The 21,778-nt window shown below is 42.6% G+C and overlaps 3 protein-coding genes across 13 annotated transcripts in view; 1 reads left to right on the top strand and 2 right to left on the bottom strand.

Moving 5' to 3' along the window:
* The window catches only part of FKBP9 (FKBP prolyl isomerase 9), a 41,344-nt gene extending 26,193 nt beyond the window's left edge, over positions 1-15,151 (top strand). Inside the window, exons 7-10 of the mRNA XM_015065062.3 lie at positions 4,756-4,942; positions 8,645-8,790; positions 11,317-11,480; positions 13,755-15,151. Of these exons, the coding sequence (XP_014920548.2) occupies positions 4,756-4,942; positions 8,645-8,790; positions 11,317-11,480; positions 13,755-13,931 (674 nt within the window). The 3' untranslated portion in view covers positions 13,932-15,151. The remainder of the gene's footprint in view (positions 1-4,755; positions 4,943-8,644; positions 8,791-11,316; positions 11,481-13,754) is intronic.
* LOC106968679 (RP9, pre-mRNA splicing factor) overlaps positions 1-21,778 on the bottom strand; it is a 209,694-nt gene that overhangs the window by 75,119 nt on the left and 112,797 nt on the right. The gene's annotated exons all lie outside the window — the stretch shown is intronic.
* Positions 20,671-21,778, bottom strand: part of NT5C3A (5'-nucleotidase, cytosolic IIIA) — a 52,541-nt gene continuing 51,433 nt past the window's right edge. For all 5 annotated transcript variants that reach the window (XM_015065038.3, XM_015065042.3, XM_015065040.3 and 2 more), the window contains one exon: positions 20,671-21,455. In XM_015065038.3, the coding sequence (XP_014920524.1) occupies positions 21,354-21,455 (102 nt within the window). In that variant the 3' untranslated portion in view covers positions 20,671-21,353. The remainder of the gene's footprint in view (positions 21,456-21,778) is intronic.

Raw genomic sequence — 21,778 nt, 5'->3', positions numbered from 1 at the left:
TGCAGACTTAGAAGTTGGATGAAGGGGTCACAGGTCAAGGAATAAGGACAGCCACAGAAAGCTGGAAAAGGCGAGGAAACAGATTCTTCCCCAAAGCCTCCAAAAGGAATGAGTCCCTGCCAATACCTCGAATTTAGACCTTTGACCCGCCAGAGTTGTAAGAATAAACCTGCATTGCTTTAAGCCACCAAATTTGTGGGAATTTGTTATAGTAACAATAGGAAACAAATGAAACTAATAGGAAACAACCATGAAGTGAAAATATATATCCACCTAACTAATAAATACTAACAAAAATGGGATTACCTAGGGACACCTGGCTGGCTCTGTCGGAGGGGTGTGCCACTCTTAATCTCCATGTTATGAGTTCAAGCCCCACGTTGGGTGTAGAGATTAATAAAAAAAATAAATTAACTTAAAAAATGGGATTATCAGAGTGCCTGGGGGGCTTAGGGTGGCTTTCTCAGTCAGTTAAGCGGCTGACTTCGACTCAGTTCATGATCTCATGGTTTGAGAGTTCAAGCCCTGCCTCTGGCTCTGTGCTGACAAGTCGGAGCCTGGAGCCTGCTTCAGATTCTGTCTCCCTCTCTCTTTGCCCCTCCCCCACTCATGCTCTGTCTCAAAAATAAACATTAAAAAAATTTTTTTAAATGGGATTATCTATACATATTTGTAATTTCTCTTCTTCACCTAATTTGTTGTAAACAACTATCTATGCCAACAGGTATTTTTTATGATTGCATAGTATTTCAAGCTGTATTTTCCTTCTTAAGTTTTTTCTCATATATATATATATATATATATATATATATATATATAGGCATACTTCATTTTATTTCTCTTTGCTTTATAGAATTCCACAGATAGTATTATGGTTTTTTTTTTTAAACAAATTGAAGTTTGTGGTGACCCTGCATCAACAAGTCTATCAGTGCGATATTCCCAGCACCATTTGTTCACTTCACGTCTCTGTGTGGCATTTTGGTAATTCCTGGCAATATTTCAAACTTTTCAATGGTTACTATATTTGTCATGGTGATCTGTTATCGGTGATTAAGACTCTGAAAGCTCAGATGATGGCTTACGTTTTTTAGCAATAAAATACTTTTAACTAAGATATGCACATTGTTTTTTATAGACATAATGCAATTGCACACTTGATAGGCTGCAGTATAGTGCAGACAAAGCTTTTATACACACTGGAAAACAAAAACATTCATTTGACTCGTGTTATTGTGGTATTTGCTTTATTGCTGTGGTCTGGAACCAGACCCACAGTATCTTAGAGGTATGCCTGTACCATTGTTTGCTAACCTGCTTAGGACTAGTGGATGCAGTATTAATTTTGCTTTTGGATTATTTTTGCTGGTGGGATTCTGCCTGGTTTGGCTGGCTGTATACATTAATTTTGTTCTTCCAACCACTGCTGATAATATGTATCTTCAGAATTTTCTTAGTAGGGTTTATTCAGAGGATCTATGAAGTATCAGGTTGGCTGGAAGCTAGAGTGTACCATGGAGAAACTTTCTTTTTTTTTCTCCCGGACTTACGTTCCTGTTTTCAAAGTAAACTCTACCCCCAATGTGGGGCTCAGACTCACCACCCCAAGATCAAAAGTCACATGCTCTACCGACTGAGCCATCTAGGCACCCATTAAATTTCTTTTCTTCTTTTTTTAAGTTTATTTTATTTTTTATTTTTTTATTAAAAACATTTTTTTTAACGTTTATTTATTTTGGAGAGAGAGAGAGCATGAGTGGGGTAGGAGCAGAGAGAAAAAGAGACCCAGGACCAAACCAGGCTCCGGGCTCTGGGGTGTCAGCATGGAGGCCAGTGTAGGACTCGATCCCACCAACCGTGAGATCATGACCTGAACCAAAATCAAGAGTCGGACACTTAACTGACTAAGCCACCCAGGTGCCCCTAAATTTCTGATTTATAAAGTCATATCAGGTCACAGCTTAAGACACGACACGTTCAACAGATCTTGCTTCATGTCCTGTTTGTCAAGTGTCTTGATGCTCTGTTGTTTTGTATCATGTAAAATTCTGTTCAGATACATACAGAAATAGACAAATACTTTCCGAGTATTCATGTTTTGTTATGCCCTCAGGATTAATCCTTCGTTTCTCTAAAAATAATATATTGATGGAAAACATTTGCTTAAATTATTTTTTTCCTTTTGGCTTTCTATCAAGTATGAGACAGAGCTCTGCAAAGAATTATATAAGGCTCTGGGAATCATCGGAAGGCTCATAAATTCTGTGGTTATGAGGCTGCTTCATTCCAAACCCTATGTTGCTGTGGGGCAGGGGCACTCAGATATGTACTGTCTAGATGCTCTTGCATGGGGGCAGGGGAGAAGGGCAGGGGGTAGGGGGGCAGCACCTCTGTCTTCTTTTGAATAGCATCTCCCTGGCCTCTTGGTGATGTTTGCATAGGGCCTAATGCTAATTCCTCAGGGACTGACCCAAGAAAGATGTCAGGACATAGAGGAAATTTGGGGTTTCCTCATCACATACCACGGGGCCAAGCACATAGTAAACATTCAATAAATATTTGTGGAAGGAATGAAATACTGGGCCCTCTGTGGGGTTCTCCAGCTCCATTCTTGGCATTTCATTTTGTGGAGGCCATTTTGCCCTGCAGGATTGGTGGAGGGGAGGGAGTAGGCCTTCTGGAAAGGCTCTGGTCCTCTCTGCTTATCTGCTCTGTTCCACAGGGTCAGCCCTGAACTTTTGACGCTTGACTATGTTTGCAGCCCTGGAGGGGAGAATGGATTCTGCCTGAGGGCTTGTGGAAGCATCACTTCCTGATTTTTTCTTTCTTTCTTTCTTTCTTCCTTCCTTCCTTCCTTCCTTCCTTCCTTCCTTTCTTTCTTTCTTTCTTTCTTTCTTTCATGTTTATTTTTGAGAGACACAGAACACAAGCAGGGGAGGAGCAGAGAAAGAGGGAGACACAGAATCCGAAGCAGGCTCCAGGCTCTGAGCTGTCAGCACAGAGCCCAATGCAGGGCTGGAACTCACGAACCACGAGATCATGGCCTGAGTGGATGTCGGACTCTCAACCGACTGAGCCACCCAGGCACCCCATCACTTCCTCATTTTCTGTTCCCCAACTTTCAAGTTACTTTCCAAGTACTCTTAGATTGGGAATATAGGATTATAATGAGAATTAAATAATTACATCTAAAGCACTTAGAAGAGTGCTTGATACTTAATAAGCATCATGTGTGTCTGTGTGTGTGCGTGTGTCTGTGTGTGTGTTACAGAGAGCAACCAAAAATGGACACAGAAAAGTCCATTGCAGGGATGGGGGGAGGGGCTATTGGTGTTCACATATCTCTGTTTGAATTCTTTCTATAGCTGTGTTATTTTCTTCAACAAGTTCTATGTGAGTTGGTTTTCTTATCTGTAAAACACTAATGAAAGCATTATACATCCTTGATTCTAAGTAATACTATTTACAAAAGTTTTACATTTAATCTTCTTTGAAATGAGGGGTGCCTGGGTGGCTCAGTTGGTTGAGCAGTGGACTCTTGATTTTGGCTCAGGTCACGATCCCATCCCAGCGTCATGGGATCAAGCCCTGCTTCAGGCTCCGAGCTGAGCTTAAAATTCTCTCTCTTCCCTCCATCTCCCCCTCCTTTCTTTCTCTCTCTGTCTCTAAAAAATATAAATAAATAAATAAATAAATAAATAAATAAATAAATAAATAAACTTCTCTGAAATGATCTGGGGATGTGTTTAACCACAATGCATATGTTTAAGGTGTCCCTCTGGCCCCCTCGAGCCTCCTGAGAAGCTGCCGTTAAATTCATGGAGCATCTGCTAATGCTGGGTTTATAGTAATACCCCACAAAGTGGTTGCAGGGATTTAATGAGATAGTGTATGTGAAGAATACATTGTAGACTGTAAAACATTATTCAGATGTGAGGTAATGTTTTCAAAAGTGGAGATAATGGAAAAGAAAAGTTTACTAATAATTTTGTGTAGAACAGATAGGATGTGTTGTAAAAGTACTTTGTGAACCGTTAGGCCCTATCACAAGGGGTGTGTATGGGCCAAATTTGGCTGGGTGTTTTTTTCCCTCTGAAGTTTCTGTTAGTTTAGTTCCTCCTGCACAGTGATAGAGGACTGGAGTGATTTTTCACTCTACAGCTGGTGTTCTCACTTCACCTCTTACTTCTGGTAGGGGCCAGGCAAGCCTTAGTTTCCTCATTTGTGATGAACTTAGCCATGCATCTTTCAGGCTTAGTGATTCCATGGGGCAGTAGCTCATCATCTTGAATTATTGTCCAAACTGTGTTCTTAAAGTTTATGTATGTATGTATGCATGTATGTATGTATGTATGTATGTATGTATTTAGAGAGAAATCCCAAGCAGGCTCCAAGCTGTCAGCACAGAGCCTGACACAGGGCTCCATCCCCGGAACTGTGAGATCATGTCCTGAGCCGAAATCAAGAGTTGGACGCTTAACCGACTGAGCCACCCAGGCGCCCCTCCAAACTGTGTTCTTAACTGGTTGCATGACCCTGGGCAAATCTTTGCCTCAGTTTCCCCATGTATAGAATGAGGGTTAGGTTACTTCTGACCGCCCTTCCAATTCATTCTCCCAGTATTCCCTAGATTTTCATATTTAGGTCCCTGTGTTTCTCACTGGGGGTCTGTGAGGACGTGCCTGGTGACACTGGGGAGGCACATGTGCTGCCACTTGGAGGACTTGCTCGTTAATTTCTCTGTCTGTCCTTTAGGGAATATCCCTGGCTCGGCTGTGCTGGTGTTTGACATCCATGTGATTGACTTCCACAACCCTTCAGACTCCATCAGCATCACCTCCCACTACAAGCCCCCGGACTGCTCAGTGCTGAGTAAGAAGGGGGATTACCTCAAGTATCACTACAATGCCTCCCTTCTGGATGGGACTCTGCTGGATTCCACGTAAGGACCACTGGGGGCAGTAGAGGAGTGAGCTTGGAGGATAACAGCCATAGGTCCCCATGATTCTCCTTTTCTTTCATCAGATACTGGTTGAGAGATTTTCTCTCCATGCTTCCCCACTGCAGAGAGCTAGCCTACATCACTGCTCAGGTGCATTATTCTAAAAGTTCCCTATGAATGGTCTCACCTTGCTCCTGTGAAGTTGTCTTTCTGAAAAACGGGTATCATCTTATAACTGCTTTCTTTAAAAATTAACCTGCAGCTACATTACAAACTCCTCAGTCTGGCACATCAGCCTCTATTTGTCAGCTCTGTTCTGCTTAAATGGTCTAATCTTGTGTTAGGGCCCATCTTTTGCATCCAGGGCTGCCATGTGCAATGGTACAAGATGTGTACTGCTTAAACCCTTCCTTCTGACCAACTTCTGCCCTGGCAAAAATGTCCTCCCTTTTCACAAAATTTTTCCTTAATTCCTAGGAAGAATCAACTGCTCGCACTTCTGTGTCTCATAATGTTTTAAGATACTATTTTTATTAGCAAAAATTATTTATTTTTCATTATTTATTTTAGTTTCTGTCTCTGCTGCTGGTCTGAATACCTTAGAGACACCCAGCATGTTTATTCACATTTTTATTCTTTACACCTAGCCCAGAGTCTTAACACGAAGGGAGCATTTTATAAATGTTAACTGATTGAGATGAATCTGAAATTTTATTAATAGGAATCAACAGTATAATCTAATATCATTGCCAATTTTGGTAAAAGGAGCTTTGCTTCTTATGTTTCTGAATCTTTAGGTATAGCCGTAAATTAATAACATATTCTCTGGGAAAGAAACATTTTCAGCCTTTCTTTATATCTCCATAGAAATCTATCCATTTTTGTACCGAGTCTTGACTTAGACTCCTGAGTTGGGGCTTGGGGAGAAAGAAGGGCTTCATAAATAAGTATGGGTTGCTGCATTTATGCTGCATGAGGAAGGCCTTCTCTGCCTTGCACCTGCCCCTCTGCCTTCTAGCTTCAGGCAACATTGTGTGTGGCTGGAGAGAGCGAGCCAGGCATGGAGACAGAGCCCTAGGGACACGTGCTCTTCAGAGCATTCTCTCTGGGTGCTATGAGATCCCGTATACTAATGCGCTTCGTGTATTTTATGCAATCTAAAACGTATTGGTTATTAGAAGCATCATGTTATGTATCTCTAAGAAAGTAAAAATGCCCCCAAATTAACATGCTGTTAATTATGAAGTGTATCCCAATTACAGAGATGTTAAAATGTGAAAATGTGTGCATTATAGAATCAGTGAAGTGTATACTAGCTTCCAGAGAGCAGATTTACGCGGACCTGCTTTACAACAAACCTCATTGCATTAATATGAAAAGACTTTGGAGGGCAGTGGGAAAGAAGCATGCCTTGTTGTTTGGGGGGATTAAGCCCGCGCTTATGCACGTTTATGCACGCTTATGCACGTGAAAATGGCCCACAAGGTTAGAGTAGTCTAGAAGGTCAATGGCTTGCTGTTATTGTCTTGCTAATGTTCATATTCTTGTCTGGTGCTCTGACTGCTGGGTGGGGGTAGGTGGGAAGGGGAAGTGGGGGTGGAAAACGAACAAAGGAATTCCTTCTCAGTGGGTTCAGGATATGCTTCTCATGTAGGGTGGGGAGAATCAGCCTTCCTGCCTTCTAATGTGTTTGGTGGATTCACAACATTCCTACAGAGCATCCGGTAGCCATGTGAGGCTCCTTCCTTTTATCAGACTCCATTCTATACCATGAGAGTCGTTTGTGGTACGTGTAAATCTACAATGAAGAGCAACATCCGGCATCCCCGATGGTCTGTTCTGGGCGTAAGCTTCAGAGTAATGGGAAAATGGGATGTAGGGTGGGATGTGTGTGGGAGAGGAAGGGAAAACCTGGTCTCACCCCGAGCCTTCCACGGGCGTTGTAAACAAGGAGGCAGGTGCTGCTGCGGGCGCTTTTTCATCAGCACGGAGAGAAACTGGCTGTGGAGAGGATGGAGGGAAACGTGGGCGGAGAGCCAGAGAGGGCAGCCTACAAGTGGGAAGCGGGAAGCTTGCAGTGGATGGGAAGCCAGGAATGCACAGAAAGAATGAGAAGAATGTCAGAGGAAAACTGGCAGGAAACAAACAAATAACTACACAAGCGGTTGATCTGAGCAAAAACAATTAGTGGGGCTTTCAGAGATGACACGTGAAAGCAAAATGTTTGCTTGGAGGATTTTCTTCATGTGTGTTTAAACTGGCCTCAGAGAGGAAGAATAAACATTTGTTATTTGATAGCTAAATGAGGTTTTTGAATATTCGGGAAGACTTTGAAACAGAGTATTCCCATGGGAGGTCCCAGCGGTCCCCGGAGAAAGGCAGGGTGAAGGTGCCTCTGTGCTGCTGACAAAGGAGGAATTGTGTGTGGGGCAGGACAGAGGATGTCCTGCTCCCTCCCACAGGCCTTGGGCCAAGGCATCTGGTGCCAGAGCTGGCTTTGTTTTGGTTTCGTCCCAGGTAGGACAAAGGCAAACCCTGTTTTGGTTTGTCCGTGCCAGAGAGCCAGCCTGGCCCTGGAAACCAGCTTGAGAGGAGAAAGTAGCCCTGCACCCAGGGGAAGCTGGGAAGCCTGAGAAGGGGATGTGACCCGAGGGGGCTGTCCCCTCCATGTTGTCACCATCCGGAAATGGGCATCAAGGGAGCCCTAAGATACTGGGGAGGTTTTTCTTCCTTGACATTGAAGAAGAAAGCGGTAGTGCCATACTTTCTGGAACTAGATTTATTTTCGGTAGTGAGTGAGGTGATAGAGGCAACTCTCTTGTACGTGGATGTCTCAGGGACCGTGGACATCAAGGATGCTTTAACTGTGGCTCAAGTTAAACTTTCGGTCATTTTTTTAGAGTCAAAAACTATTGCAGACACAAGCACTTCGCATACTCAAGGCCATCCATTTTTTGAGCTCTTTATACTTGTTCTCCTCCGTGCCAGCATCATGAGTTATTTACTGTTGAGAATATCCCTGTGAGATAGCTATTATTATCACCCGTTTATAGATGAGGAAATTGAGAGATTTTATTTTTCAGCATCCAATCAAGTGGCAGAAGCAAGATTCAGAGTCAGGTCTTGATAAATCCAAAACACATAAATCCAAAACACAGGGTTATGTATTTTTCAAATTCTCATGAAAACTCCTTACTAGGATATTTATTAAAATATAGAGAAAAGTTGTAAGAGCAGTACGAAGGAAGGACTTCTTTTTTCCCCGAATCACTGGGGATAGTTTGCCACCATGATGTCCCATCACCCATTTCCTACAAATGTCGACATTCTCCTACATAATTCAACGCATACTTTATAACCAGAAAGTTAACACTGATACGTTATCATGTTTTAATCCCCAGACCCCACCTAAGTTTTGCCACTTGTTCCCAGAAGGTCTTTTATAGCAAAATGATCCCACTCCATATTCTCCAATACTCTGGACTTGTTCCTCAGCCTTTCCTTGATTTTCACCTTGACACTTTTGAAGATTACAGGTTCGTTTTTTGCAGAATCGTTCTCAGTTTGCTCTTGTCTGATGTTTCTTCCTGATTAGATAGGGGTTCTGTATCTGTGGCAGAAGAGATGGTCCTTTTCATGAAAACGCTTTCAAATATCAATGGGTTGATGACCTAACAAGGGACTCTTCTGTTTCATTTTCAGGTGGAATTTAGGCAAAACGTATAATATTGTTTTGGGATCCGGACAAGTTGTGTTGGGAATGGATATGGGTCTCCGAGAGATGTGTGTTGGAGAGAAACGGACAGTGATCATCCCACCCCACCTGGGCTATGGGGAGGCTGGTGTGGGTGAGTAAGCACCAGCATTAAAGGGTTTTGGGGCACATTCACAATCTGAGTGTTGTGCTTTTGGGGTACCATATTTAGAGCCCCAATATGCTTCTTCCATTTAAAACCCAAAGAATCAGGGGCGCCTGGGTGGCTTAGTTGGTTGAGTGTCCGACTTCGGCTCAGGTTGTGACCTCACGGTTTGTCAGTTCAAACCCTGGATTGGGCTCACTGCTATCAGCAGAACCCACTTCAGATCCTCTGTCCCCTCTTTCTGCCCCTCCTCTGGTTGTGCAGGCTCTCTCTCTGTCTCAAAAGTAAATAAACATTAAAAAAAAAATCTGGCACCTGGCTGGCTCAGTGGGTGAAGCATGCAACTCTAGATCTTGGGGTCATGAGTTCAGGCCCCATGTTGGGCGTAGAACTTACTAAAAAAGAAACAAAAAAACAATAAAGTGCCTGCTACTTCCTCCAGTCCAAGAAGAAACACTTCAAAAAATGGGTACCCTAGAAGACCTTGTGATATATATTATAAATAATTATAACATAATAATTTAAAAAAAGATATATATACATGCATGTATATATTCGTATACTTACATTTGAGCCTATACTACCCATACTATATATACTGTTCTCAAATTTGTGTTTACAGTCATATCTTAGGTCAGGATTTTAAGGCATACTGTTTTATTCTTAAGGTTCTGCTGTAGGATTTATTCAAAAATTCTACCATTGTGGTCTCTTCTAGTGCTTTTCAAACTTTTTTCACCGAGACATACAGTTAAGAAATACTTTTTATCTCCCCATCTGTGTTACACATAAACATGCAATTTATACATATACTCATACACAATTAGTTCTATATATAAAATTTAAACTCAAGTTTTATGAAACCATACCTATCCTTTCTATGGACAGTGTACCCTGATCTATTTTATTCCTGAATTTAAAAAATTGGTGGTCACCATGCTGTAAATAGATTTCATGACTTACTAATGGTAAGTACCTACAGTTTGGAAAAAACCACTTGCTGGTTTTGAACTTTTTTGTTTTTAATTTATTTTTTAATTTACATCTAAGTTAGTTAGCACGTAGTGCAGTAATGATTTCAGGAGTAGATTCCAGTGATTCGTCCTCTATGTATAACACCCGGTGCTCATCTCAACAAGTGTCTTCTTTAATGCCACTTACACATTTAGCCCATCCCCCCCCCCCCCCCCCCGCCACAAACGCTCCAGCAACCCTCTGTTTGTTCTCTATATTTATTTTTTTTGTTTTTTTTTGTTTTTTGTTTTTGTTTTTTTTTAGCGTTTATTTATTTTTGAGACAGAGAGAGACAAAGCATGAACAGGGGAGGGTCAGAGAGAGGGAGACACAGAATCCGAAACAGGCTCCAGGTTCTGAGCTGTCAGCACAGAGCCCGACGCGGGGGCTCGAACTCACGGACCGCGAGATCATGACCTGGGCCGAAGTCGGCCGCTTAACCGACTGAGCCACCCAGGCGCCCCTGTTCTCTATATTTAAGAGTTTCTTATGTTTTGTCCCTCGCCCTGTTCTTATATTATTTTTGCTTCCCTTCCCTTATGTTCATTTGTTTTGTATCTTAAGTTCCTCATATGAGTGAAGTCATACGATACTCGTCTTTCTCTAACTGACTAATTTCACTTACCAGAATACCCTCTAGTTCCATCTACGTAGTTGCAAATGGCAAGATTTCATTCTTTTTGATTGTCGAGTAATACTCCATTGCATATATATACCACATCTTCTTTATCCATTCATCCATCGATGGACACTTGGGCTCTTTCCATACTTTGGCCATTGTCAATAGCGCTGCTATAAACATGGGGTTGCATGTGCCCCTTCGAAACAGCACACCTGTATCCCTTGGATAAATACCTAGTAGTGCAATTGCTGGGTCGTGGGGTAGTTCTATTTTTAGTTTTTTGAGGAACATCCATACTGTTTTCCAGAGTGGCCGCACCAGCTTGCATTCCCACTAACAATGCAAAAGAGATCCTCTTTCTCTGCATCCTTGCCAACACCTGTTGTTGCCTGAGTTGTTCATGTTAGCCATTCCGACAGGTGTGAGGTGGTATCTCATTGTGATTTAATTTGTATTTCCCTGATGATAAATGATGTTGAACATCTGTTTATATTATAGTCTGTTAGCCATCAGGATGTCTTCTTTGGAGAGTGTCTATTCATGTCTTTTGCCCATTTCTTCACTGGATTATTTGAATTTTTTGTTTTTTTTTAAGTTAGTTTGTTTGTTTATTTATTTAGAGCACGAGCAGGGGAGGGGCAGAGAGAGAAGGAGACAGAGAATCCCAAGCAGCTCGATCCTACTACCCTGAAATCATGACCTGAGCTGAAATCAAGAGTTGGATGCTTAACTGAGACACTCAGGTGCCCCTGGTGTTGAGCAGGAAATGCTTGCCACCTGTGAGGCAGCTGGAACCTTGGGTGGGGGAGGGAGGTTGAGATGGGCATGCCTGCTGCCTGGTGGTGCTAACCCTGTTTCCTCCCTTATTGGTGAGACAGATGGAGAAGTACCCGGCAGTGCCGTCTTGGTGTTTGACATTGAACTGCTGGAGCTCGTGGCGGGTCTGCCTGAGGGGTACATGTTCATATGGAATGGCGAGGTGTCACCCAACCTGTTCGAAGAAATCGACAAGGATGGTGATGGAGAAGTCCTCCTCGAAGAGGTAACCGACCTTCAAAAGAGAGTGGGACTAAATGAACTGGGGGGAGCTTTATTGGGGCAGGGGATCCATTCCAGATGTGAAGCCTTCTCAGAGTGAGGAGGACGCACTTTTGTACACACTCTCTAAATTGAAGCTCACAGTTCCTCTCTGGAGAAACTGAGGCCCTGAGAGGTACAGGGCTTGATCCCAGGGCTGACAGATCTAGATTTGGTTCTCAGTTCCTGGGTGCTCACTGTATGCCTGCATTATGTTGAATGTTTTTCATATACATTCTCTTGCTTGGCCCTTGTGGCAGCCATGTAATCATCATCCCCGTTTTTCAGAAGCAGCAGCTGTACGCAGACGAGATAAATGATTTGCCCGAGGTCACAGAGCTACCTAGTGGTTTGAGCCATGGTACATATCTCCATCTTGATCATCTAGGTCCTGGGTGGATTCTTCTGTAGCAGACACCCCTTCATGGAGCTGGAGAATAGAGTCGGCTGTCCTGTCACACCCTCCTCAGTTCCAGTATCTGCCTGTTCCACATCTGCTTATTCAAGGACACGGCTCCAGCCTTCTCCCCTTTCTCTCTTACATCAGCCACATTTCCCTGGCTACTGGATTGCTCACATTAGCATAAAAACATGCTATTATTTTCCCTTTTCTTGGTGCATCTTCTCATTTATTTTGTTTCTTTGCTCCCTTTACAGCGAAAATGTCAAAACTTTTAAATCCACTCCTGTCAGACATTTGTCCTTCTGTGTCACTGAGCCTGGTCTTGCTAAGGTGACCAGTGCCTTTTATGTGGCTGCCGCCAGTGGTCACTGCTCACTGTCCTCACTCTTGGACACAGCTGACTGCTTTGCAGGACACCTTCTTTCCCTCGCTTCCAGACCACACTTTCTTGGTGTTCCTTCTACCTCACTAGTGGCTCCTTCTCAGGAATCTTCTCCCTCTCTTCATGTTGGAGTGTCCCCAGCCTGAGTTCTGAGCTTGTTCTCTCCTCCATCTCATGTCACTCCCTTGGTGATCTCAACCAGTCCAGTGGCTTTGTCATCCGCATGCCATGACTTCCAAACTTGTAGCTCTGGTCTGGTCTTCTCTCTCTACCTCCTACTCAGACATCTAATTGCCCACCTGACATCTTCATTTTTTGAATGCTGCTGCTACCTCCCTCTCCTGAACTTGCCTCACCCAAAGCCTTCCTCATCTCCTCTGATGGCAACTCCGTCCTTCCAGTTGCCAGGTGAGAGCACTCAGTAATCTGACTCCTCTCTTTCTCACATAGGCTATAGTAAACCCACCAGGAAATCATCCTAGCTCTATCCTGAAAATTTACATCTCACCACCTCCAGTTGGTAGCATCTTGGGCCACTGTCTGCTTGGTCTTGCTTGGACCTCTACGAAGGTCTTTGTGCTTTTCAGCCTTGCCCCTCACGGCAGCCGGAGTGATTCTTCTGAAACTTCAATTGGATTATGGCTTGCTTTGTCTGAGAACCCTGCAGAAGCCCCTCTGTTTCCAGAGTCCTTACAGTGGCCTGCAAAGACCCCAAGAAGGTTCTCCACGACCTGCTCGCTGTAACTTCCTCTTCAGCTGCTCCTCTCTACCAGGCATTGCACATGCTGGGCCTTTGCACCAGCTGTCCCTCCACCCAGAAGACACTTCCCTGGATAACTGTTTGGTTCATTCCCTCCCTTCCTTCAAGCCTTTGCACAGGTCTCCCTTTTTCATTAGGGTTTTACTCTGACCACTGGATTGAGACCTCAACCCACTCCCCGACCTGTACTCTTGATCCTCCTTACTTGACTCTCTACTGCTTTGTTTTCTGGAGCATTGCACTTTTGAACTTAATATGTGACTTACTTAATTTTTTATGTTCTTTTCTAATTGTGTGTCTTTCCCACTAGGATATATGCTAGAATTACAAGGGCAAGGTTATGTTTTCATTGTATGAAGGAAAGAAGGGAGGGAGGGAGGGAGGCAGCAGTGTTCTCAGAGGCAAAGATGGTTAGGGCATCAGCCTGTGGTGGAGAGCTAAGTGTTGATTTAGGGAGAAGGGACAGCTCCAGTCACTGCTGCGTGGAGCCTAGGAACTTCTGGAGTCATTAGTCATTATGGTTATACACCTGCATCTGGAGGGAGAAACACCAGGCAGGTTGTGTAGCTCACAAAATTGTGTCTGTTTTGCAAGCTTAGACTCAAATTCCAGCCCCATTGCCCTCGGGACGCTCTGTTCAGACCCTGGCTCGGCTGCTGTATCTCATGGTCTGTCCTGTCCCCTCTCTTTCCAGTTCTCAGAATACATTCATGCCCAGGTGGCATCTGGCAAAGGGAAACTCGCTCCTGGTTTTGATGCTGAGATGATTGTGAAGAATATGTTCACCAACCAGGACCGGAATGGAGATGGGAAGGTCACGGCAGAGGAATTCAAACTCAAAGACCAGGAGGCTAAACATGATGAACTCTAAACCTGCCTTGGGCCACCTGCGTGATACCAAGCCCCCGGTCATGGCTGAAAGTGAAGCGAGGGCCTGCGGGTCTCTCAGAAGGTGAATCGTCCACAAGTAGTAGATGGTCACATAGTATGTGGGGCATATGTCAGGGATGGGTCGATACACATGGTGAGAATTTTAGGCCAAATGCCAGTGATATGAAAATCAGTGTCAGGTGCCTTAGCAGGGGCTGTGTAGAATATTGAAGAGGCTGCACTGTCAACCATTGTTTTGTGAGCCTTCTGTGTAGTTTTGTTATTAAAGGAAAATAGTGTCATACAGAAGTCATAACCATTTTGGAGGGAACAGAAGAAAAAGCGTCCAGGAGGTCTACATAAAGAGCATTAAAAAAATTTTTTTTAACTTGCTGGTGTTTTAAAAGTGTTCTCCAGATGAGCAGAAAAGACAAACGGCCTGCCCCAGCAGTATTTCCCCAAAAGCCCCAGGATGGGGCCCTTTTGTCAGTGGCCCGTACAGGCTCTGGTAATGCCCAGCTTCCACTTTCCTGCTACACACACACACACACACACACACGCATGCACATGCACACACACCTACTTGCACATGTGTGCTTTGATAGTTAATCATGCTCTACCTGTTGTGGTCTTCCAATTGGCTGGGTGACTTGGAAGTTAAGAAGAAAATCAGTGGACCAAACAAGAGGCATCTTGGACTATGAGTAGAGAATTTGATTCTATGTTTGCCACCTAAGATTATTTGCTTCACCCTTTCTTATTCCCATTGCTCTATCTTCCCTGAATCTTTTGATCAGATAGATTTGTATAGGGCTTGTGGCTAATCCATGCTCCAGAGTATGTGACCAAGATAGGAAGTATCATCTCAACAGATGAGCATACACAAGGTGACATATTTCTGCTCATTTGTGTCCTGGAGAGGGAGGTGCCCTAAAGCCCATGGGCCTCTCTCTGTGTAGAAAAACAAGGACACTGTTACCTGCCCCCATGTTATGCAGTAACCAACAACCTTGCTGCCTTATGTCCTCTGTTCCCAAGTGGTGGTGGCATCCACCCTGAAGTAATCAGTAATTTTCCTTTTGAAACTGCTTTATTTTTACTAATTTAAACTGTTTTGTACTGATGTAGCCCTGAGATAGTTCATGAAAATGCTGTGCACTCCTTCAATGGAATAAATGTTGGAAAACTGAACTTTTCATATATAAAAAAATTGAATGATAATATCAAGTGTTGTGGAGTTTTATTTGAAGGCTGAGAGGATCCTATGAGAATACGTCGATTATCCATTGAGAATCGCCTCAACGAGGGCTGCATCTCATTGAAGGTGGAGGAGTGTGACAGATAGAGTATGGGGGTGTGTCAGTCAGGTCCTGGCAGGAAACACACCCACATACGGGCCTTCCAAAGAGAAGCTATGTAAAGGACTTTACAGGTGTGTGGACAGGGCCTAGAGACCTAGTTAGGATATCAAGGTACCATGATAGATGTTGGCCAGCAGCAGTAGGGGGCTCTTCTACCCCCCCTGGGGCTGAAAGGTTAAAGGGGAGACACAGCCACGCCCAGAAGTGTGGCTGGCGCTGCAGCAGAGGAGGGCAGAGACACCCCATTCTCTGTCCTGTAACTCGTTCCCATTCGCTGAACCCAATCTGAAGCTAAAGGAAGAGGAGCTTAGTGGCTGGTATTCTCAGAGTCAGCTTTTTGGGGTGCAGAGTAAGGTGAAGGGCTGTAGGCACTGGAGTGGGAGCAAATAGAGGATAACTGGCACATGTATAGAGAAAAATACGTTTTTTTAAAAAAGCAAATGTTACAGTTTACTCTTTGCAGGAGCAATTTCAGGGACTCTGTATGCTTTTGGAAGGCAAAGGAGATGCCTGCCCATGGCCTTCCTGGCTGTTGCTGTCATGGTAACTAACATTCCTTAACCGTCTCCTACCTGGCACATAGTCACTCAAGATTTTTTGTTTAACAGAATTCCTTAAGTGCACGAGATAGGTTAATAATTTTGCTAAATGGAATTGCCCTTTGGAATGCACTTGATCTGTAACACCTCATTATCCTTACACATCTTCATGAAGATAAAAACCTTGTGCTTATTCTGTCCCAGGATTTTAGTTGGTCCTGTCTGAATTTCTTCACTGGTTGTTTTCTTTGGTGGTGGACAGGTTTGCTGAATAAAAGATATGCTTCTCTGGGGAAATTAAGCACTGTGGGCCTTAGAACTTCAAGAATAGAGGGAACATTTAATTTTTTTTTTTTAACTTTTTAAAATTTATTTTGAGAGAGAGAGAGAGAAGAGAGAGATAGCACTAGTGTGGGAGGGCAGAGAGAGAGGGAGAGAATCCCAACCAGGCTCTATGCTGTCAGCACAGAGCCCGACTTGGGGCTTGATCTCACGAACCAAAAGATCATGACCAGAGCCAAAATCAAGACCCTTAATCAACTGAGCCACCCAGACACCCCTCAACCAATTTTTTAAAAAGTAATCTCTATACCCAACATATAGCTTGAACTCACGACCTCGAGATCAAGAGTCTTGTGCTCCACTGACTGAGCCACCTGGGAGCTGGGTAGCTTGTTTTTGTTTTTAAACTGCCTGCTTGACTGCTGAACTGGAACCTTGGTCTTTTTTGGCCTTCGGACTCAGACGGAAATATTGGCTCTTCTTGGTTCTCAGCCTGCCACCTGTTGTGTTTTTTCTCTTTCCTGAGGTGTAATGAACAAATAAAATTTTAAGATACTTAATGCATATGTGATGATTTGATATATGTACATGTTTACATTGTGAAAGGATTTCTCCATCTATCACTTCACGTGTGTGTGTGTGTGTGTGTGAGAGAGAGAGAGAGAGAGAGAAAACATTTAAGTTCTACTCTTAGCATTTTAAAACTATACAATACAGGGTTACCAACTATGGTTGCCATGTTATGCATTAAATCCTTAGACCTTATTTATCTTATAGCTGGAAGTTTGTACTGTTTAACCAAACTCGTGTTTCTCCCATGCCCCTGCCCCTGGTAAACATTTTTTTTACTCTATTTCTATAACTTCAACTTATTTTTTTTAATACCACATATAAATGATACTGTGTAGTACTTATCTTTCTAAACCTTTGGCTTGTTGTTGAGCGCTACTGGGGCACTTTGATTCTTCCTGCTGCTAAGGAAGGCATTCAATTATCTGTGACCATCACAGAGGCTTTAATCTCTGGCTCAACCAGCTGCTCAGATGGCCTCACCTCATGATGCTGCTGCAACCCTGTTTCTATCTGCGTTATGAAGGGTTATAGCTCTGTTGGCAAGACTGTGAGTACTCATTAGGGAGCCAAATACAGGGTAGGGATGCCACAAAGCATTTTTCTCAATCACATCTTATACTCATTTTCTGTGTTGCTGCTTGAGGCAGTTTGGATCGGCTGTAGATTGGGATCACCTAACTTATGACTCATGCAGATTTTGGACTTTGGGCCCTAAAGATGAAGTAGGTCATTCATTGATGCCCAGTGGGAGATTAGAGTATCTCAGAGAACATGACATCTGAGTATGCATGTGACCTGTGTGCTTGAAACACCACTTAAGCTATCTTGCGAGCGTAAGCAATCTGCATTATTTTGTTGAAACCTGGTGAGTTTTGATCTCTCATTACTTAGGAATTTATAATACCTTTCAAAATTATTACTTAAAAGACAGAAAAAAACATTTCATTTTGGCAACAGAGTGGGCCTGAGTGCAATTACACGTAAGTGCTTATATATAGCACTTCAATGTCTTAGGTTTCTAGGAACAAGGTTGCTTTCTTTGAAGTCTTTTTCCCTTGGCTTTCTTGGGGATCTGGTGTCTGTTTATAAACTAAGAATACTGCTCCCAGTTACTTATTGCTAGTTGCAGATATCACACTTTCATGCTTATTAAAATAGTGTTTGAGGGGCACCTGGGTGTCTCAGTCGGTTAAGCGTCTGACTTCGGCTACATGAGGGCAGGAAGCATGTCTGGTGTGTTAATTATTTCTCTAGAACCTAGCCCACAGTAAGGACTTCAATCTTTGGTGGGATGAGTGACTCTTCATTGAATCAATCTTCACCTCAAATTAATACCCCACTTTAGAGATGAGGAAACCAAAGCCTTGAAACGTTAGAAACTTACCAAATGTTGTAGTTAGAATCTAAGACTCAGATCCAGGTTTGACTGATTTGAAGGCCTGTACCCTTTACACCTCAGCCACACTTTATCTTACCTATTAAACTTGTACTGAAATACAAGAATAAGTATAAAACACAGCAGGACTGGTGAATCTTGAGGTAACCTTGGATAAGTCTCCAAATTATTCAAGATCCCATGACATTTTTTCTTCCTTTTTAAAAAATATTTATTTATTTTTGAGAGAACGCGAGAGAGTGCAAGTGGGGCAGGGGCAGAGAGAGAGGGAGACAGAGAATCAAAGCAGGCTTTAGGCTGTGAGCTGTTAGTACAGAGCCCGACATGGGGCTTGAACTCATGAACCATGAGATCATAACCTGAGCCGAAGTCAGATGCTTAACCAACTGACTGAGCCACCCAGGCACCCCTCTTTTATTTCCTGATTCTCCATGGTGTATGCCTTAAACCTGAAGTCTGGTTAAAAAAAATGTTCAATAATCTACCTAATTAACTCTGGTCTTATCAAACATATCATGGAAAGCAGAGTTCCTGTGAAATCACTCTGGAACAAAGTAGTATCTCTGACAGTTTTTGTTTTTCGGTTTCATCAAAATTGTTCATCTCGGCACTCAAAACTGCTTTACCTCCTAAAGTAAAATTCAAAATAAAAAACAAAAAACAAAAACAAGACTCTTAACAGCTAATGCTAGACTTTTAAGAAAATGTGGTAGTTACCACACTGCCGGTGTTCACTAGGGCTACAAAATAACTTTGTTTCTTCAGTTCACCCAGACTGTGGTCACACTTTTGCGGACAAATAGCCAGCAATACTGAATACTTGCGCTAAGCCATTCTAAATGGAAATACAAAATTTAAATGCATACAAAGATGTAGATGAGTGTACATCTCATTCTCACAGGGATGTATCTGGAGGACGTATCATTACCTTCACTTTACAGATGAGCAAACTGGGGCACAGGTTAAATAATCTGTTCTGGTCACACAGCTACTAAGTGGTGGAAGGAAGACCCAAATCACAACAGTCTGACTCTATATTGGCTACATTAAACTGCTCTGAAAATGGAACTTTAAAAATTATTTCAAATAGCAGTAGAACAGGGGGCAGTGAGAGGTGATAGGGTCCCAGGGATGCAGTGGAAAAGGGAGGGGCCTTGGCTTGATATTCAAGTTATCCTGATAGTGGCTATAAGGGGCTACAAAGACTGCATGCCCTCAAGGCCTTTGTTAGATGGGGAGGTGCCTGACTTCTATAGTCTTAGTAAAGGGCTGAACCAAGACTAGAATGGAGGTCATACCTTCAGTATTCTTTACATTTATACCATGAACTATGCTTATTTGTAGAAGCATATTATAAACTCCTTGGAAAACAGTCTATATGGCAAGCTCTAACTGCAATATGGGATAAAAAGTTCTCATTAGATCAGAAATGCCCAACTTTTTTTCTGTGTGAAAAACTCCTCCAGGTAATTCTGATACTCTCATGTGACGCTAATCTGCTTTAAAGCAAGAAGCTTGGTTTCTTCTTCCTCCCTCCCTCTCTTCTTCCTTCCTTCCTTTCTCTTTCTGAATCTTGGTTTCAAGGGGTGCCTCCCTCCCTCCCTCTCTTTCTTTCTTTCTCTCTCTTTCTTTTAGAATCTTGGTTTTGAGGGGCACCTGGGTGGCTCAGTCAGTTAAGTGTCCAACTCTTGGTTTCTGCTCAGGTCATGATCTCATGGTTCATGAGTTTGAGCCCTGCATCAGGCTCACTGCCGTCAGTGCGGAACCCACTTCGGATCCTCTGTCTTCCTTGCTCTCTGCCCCTCCCCCACTTGCACTCTCCCTCCCTCTCTCTCAAAAATAAATGAACATTAAAAAAAAAAAGGAAGCTTGGTTTCGAGTTTGATTTTGGAAATACTTCAACAGAGAATAGTCTACTTCTGGCCATTATAAACTTTGTTTCATTGTTTATTATAAAAAGGAATAGTGGTGGAGGGTAAGGATGGGCAGCCCCAGGGAAAAGGTTTTCATTGTAAGACCTCACCTACCTGCCACATCAAATGGGACTAGAGATTGCCGACCACACTGAGTGTCCGGAACCAGCTGGAACACGCTCTGTGTGTATCAGAGCTCAGGTGCTTTATGGAATTAGTGGCTCGGAGACTCTGGAGTGAAATGGTTAGAGCCAGGGTCAGATTTATCACAATGGCAAATCTAAACTTTGTATGAACCATTTATGGGGCAGCAGAAATTTGGAACAGGAAGTCAGAGTGCAAAGACAAATGTCGGTTTAACTCAGCAGTACTCGGTTTCAGTTACCATGAGACCCAGCTCCACTTTGTTCCCTGCCTGTGGCTATTTCTGAAACTATTAGACCTCCAACAAAGTACCCTCTTTTACTGATATTTTCAATGAGGGAAAACAATTTTCCCAGTCCCCGGTATTTTCTGAAGGGCTGATTAAATTTTCTCTGCAACTATCTTTTCATCCTTAAACTTATAATACGTAAATTTAAAAATATTCAATCTAAATAGCCACTATGACAATGACATAGGATTCATCTCTCTCTCTCTCTCTCTCTCACATACACACACAAGAAAAACACTCAAGAGCTTAATAAATATTTCTTGAATAAATGAACAACAATGGTCTTGACAGTACTATTTAAAAGGCTTTTCATTTCATGTGTATTATCAGTGCATCAATATAGAACATTTTGTAATGATTAGTGATATGTGGATACCAATGGTTTTTCAAACACCAAGTGCCATTATTTTCTGATAAATACTGACTTTCAAGAACAAAATAACCAAACAATACAATTTCAGGAGATGGTGATATCATCAGCATAATTCACCCACATGACAAAAACAGCAACACTTAAAATCATGCACATTATTTCACCATTTCATAAAACTTCTTTTTAAACTTATACAGACTTTTTTCCCAGAGTAAAAAGTTTCCGCAAAAACCTCATGATAACATTAAACTACAAAATTCACTCTGGAAATTAATTCATGGAGTTATTTTTCAAATTTTACCTTTAAGGTTTTTTTTTTTTTTTTTTTTTAACTGTTAAAAAATATAGTTGAGGAGTGTGTTGAGAGAGGTGAGGAAAAAAGGAGTTTCCAGTTGATGGATTCAGTATGTCTGAAAATACCTCAGTAACGTAGAGAAAAAACGTCAAGAGCAAGAATGTATTATAAATAGAAGTCTTTCAGCAAGATGAACAGGTGAGCAGTTCCTGCATCAATTGCACCCACAGCACAGAGGTCTTCTTGAAGAATGCTTGTTTATAGAATCTTCTGTAAGATAGAGTTGGCTACGTCCAGTGATTCGTCTTTTACTAGAACAATATCGTAAGAGTCCATGTACTTTTCTAAAAGCTCATCCACCTAATCAACAACAACAGAAAAATTAAAAGGATATACAGGGAGGAGAAGTAAATTGTTTCAGTGTGGATCTCATTATTACATTCGATCTTTTGGGCTAAAATGAAGTAAATCAAATTTACTTTCATAAGACTTTTGAAATGAAGACTTATGAACATAGCCACAGGGTGGCTTTACTCCCAAAGTCACTTCTTTCTAGTCCAGTGGCTCTCAACTGGGGAGACTGCCCAAGCAACTCTCTGGCAATGCTGGGGACATTTTTGACTTTCATGACTTGGGGGTGCTAAGGTTTCTGGTAGGGAGAGGCCAGAGAAGCCACCCTAATA

Source organism: Acinonyx jubatus, chromosome A2 (assembly GCF_027475565.1).
Source record: "Acinonyx jubatus isolate Ajub_Pintada_27869175 chromosome A2, VMU_Ajub_asm_v1.0, whole genome shotgun sequence".
Lineage (NCBI taxonomy): Eukaryota > Metazoa > Chordata > Mammalia > Carnivora > Felidae > Acinonyx > Acinonyx jubatus.
The sequence above is the reverse complement of the archived record's forward strand: the minus strand, read 5'-3'. Positions and strand labels throughout refer to the sequence as shown.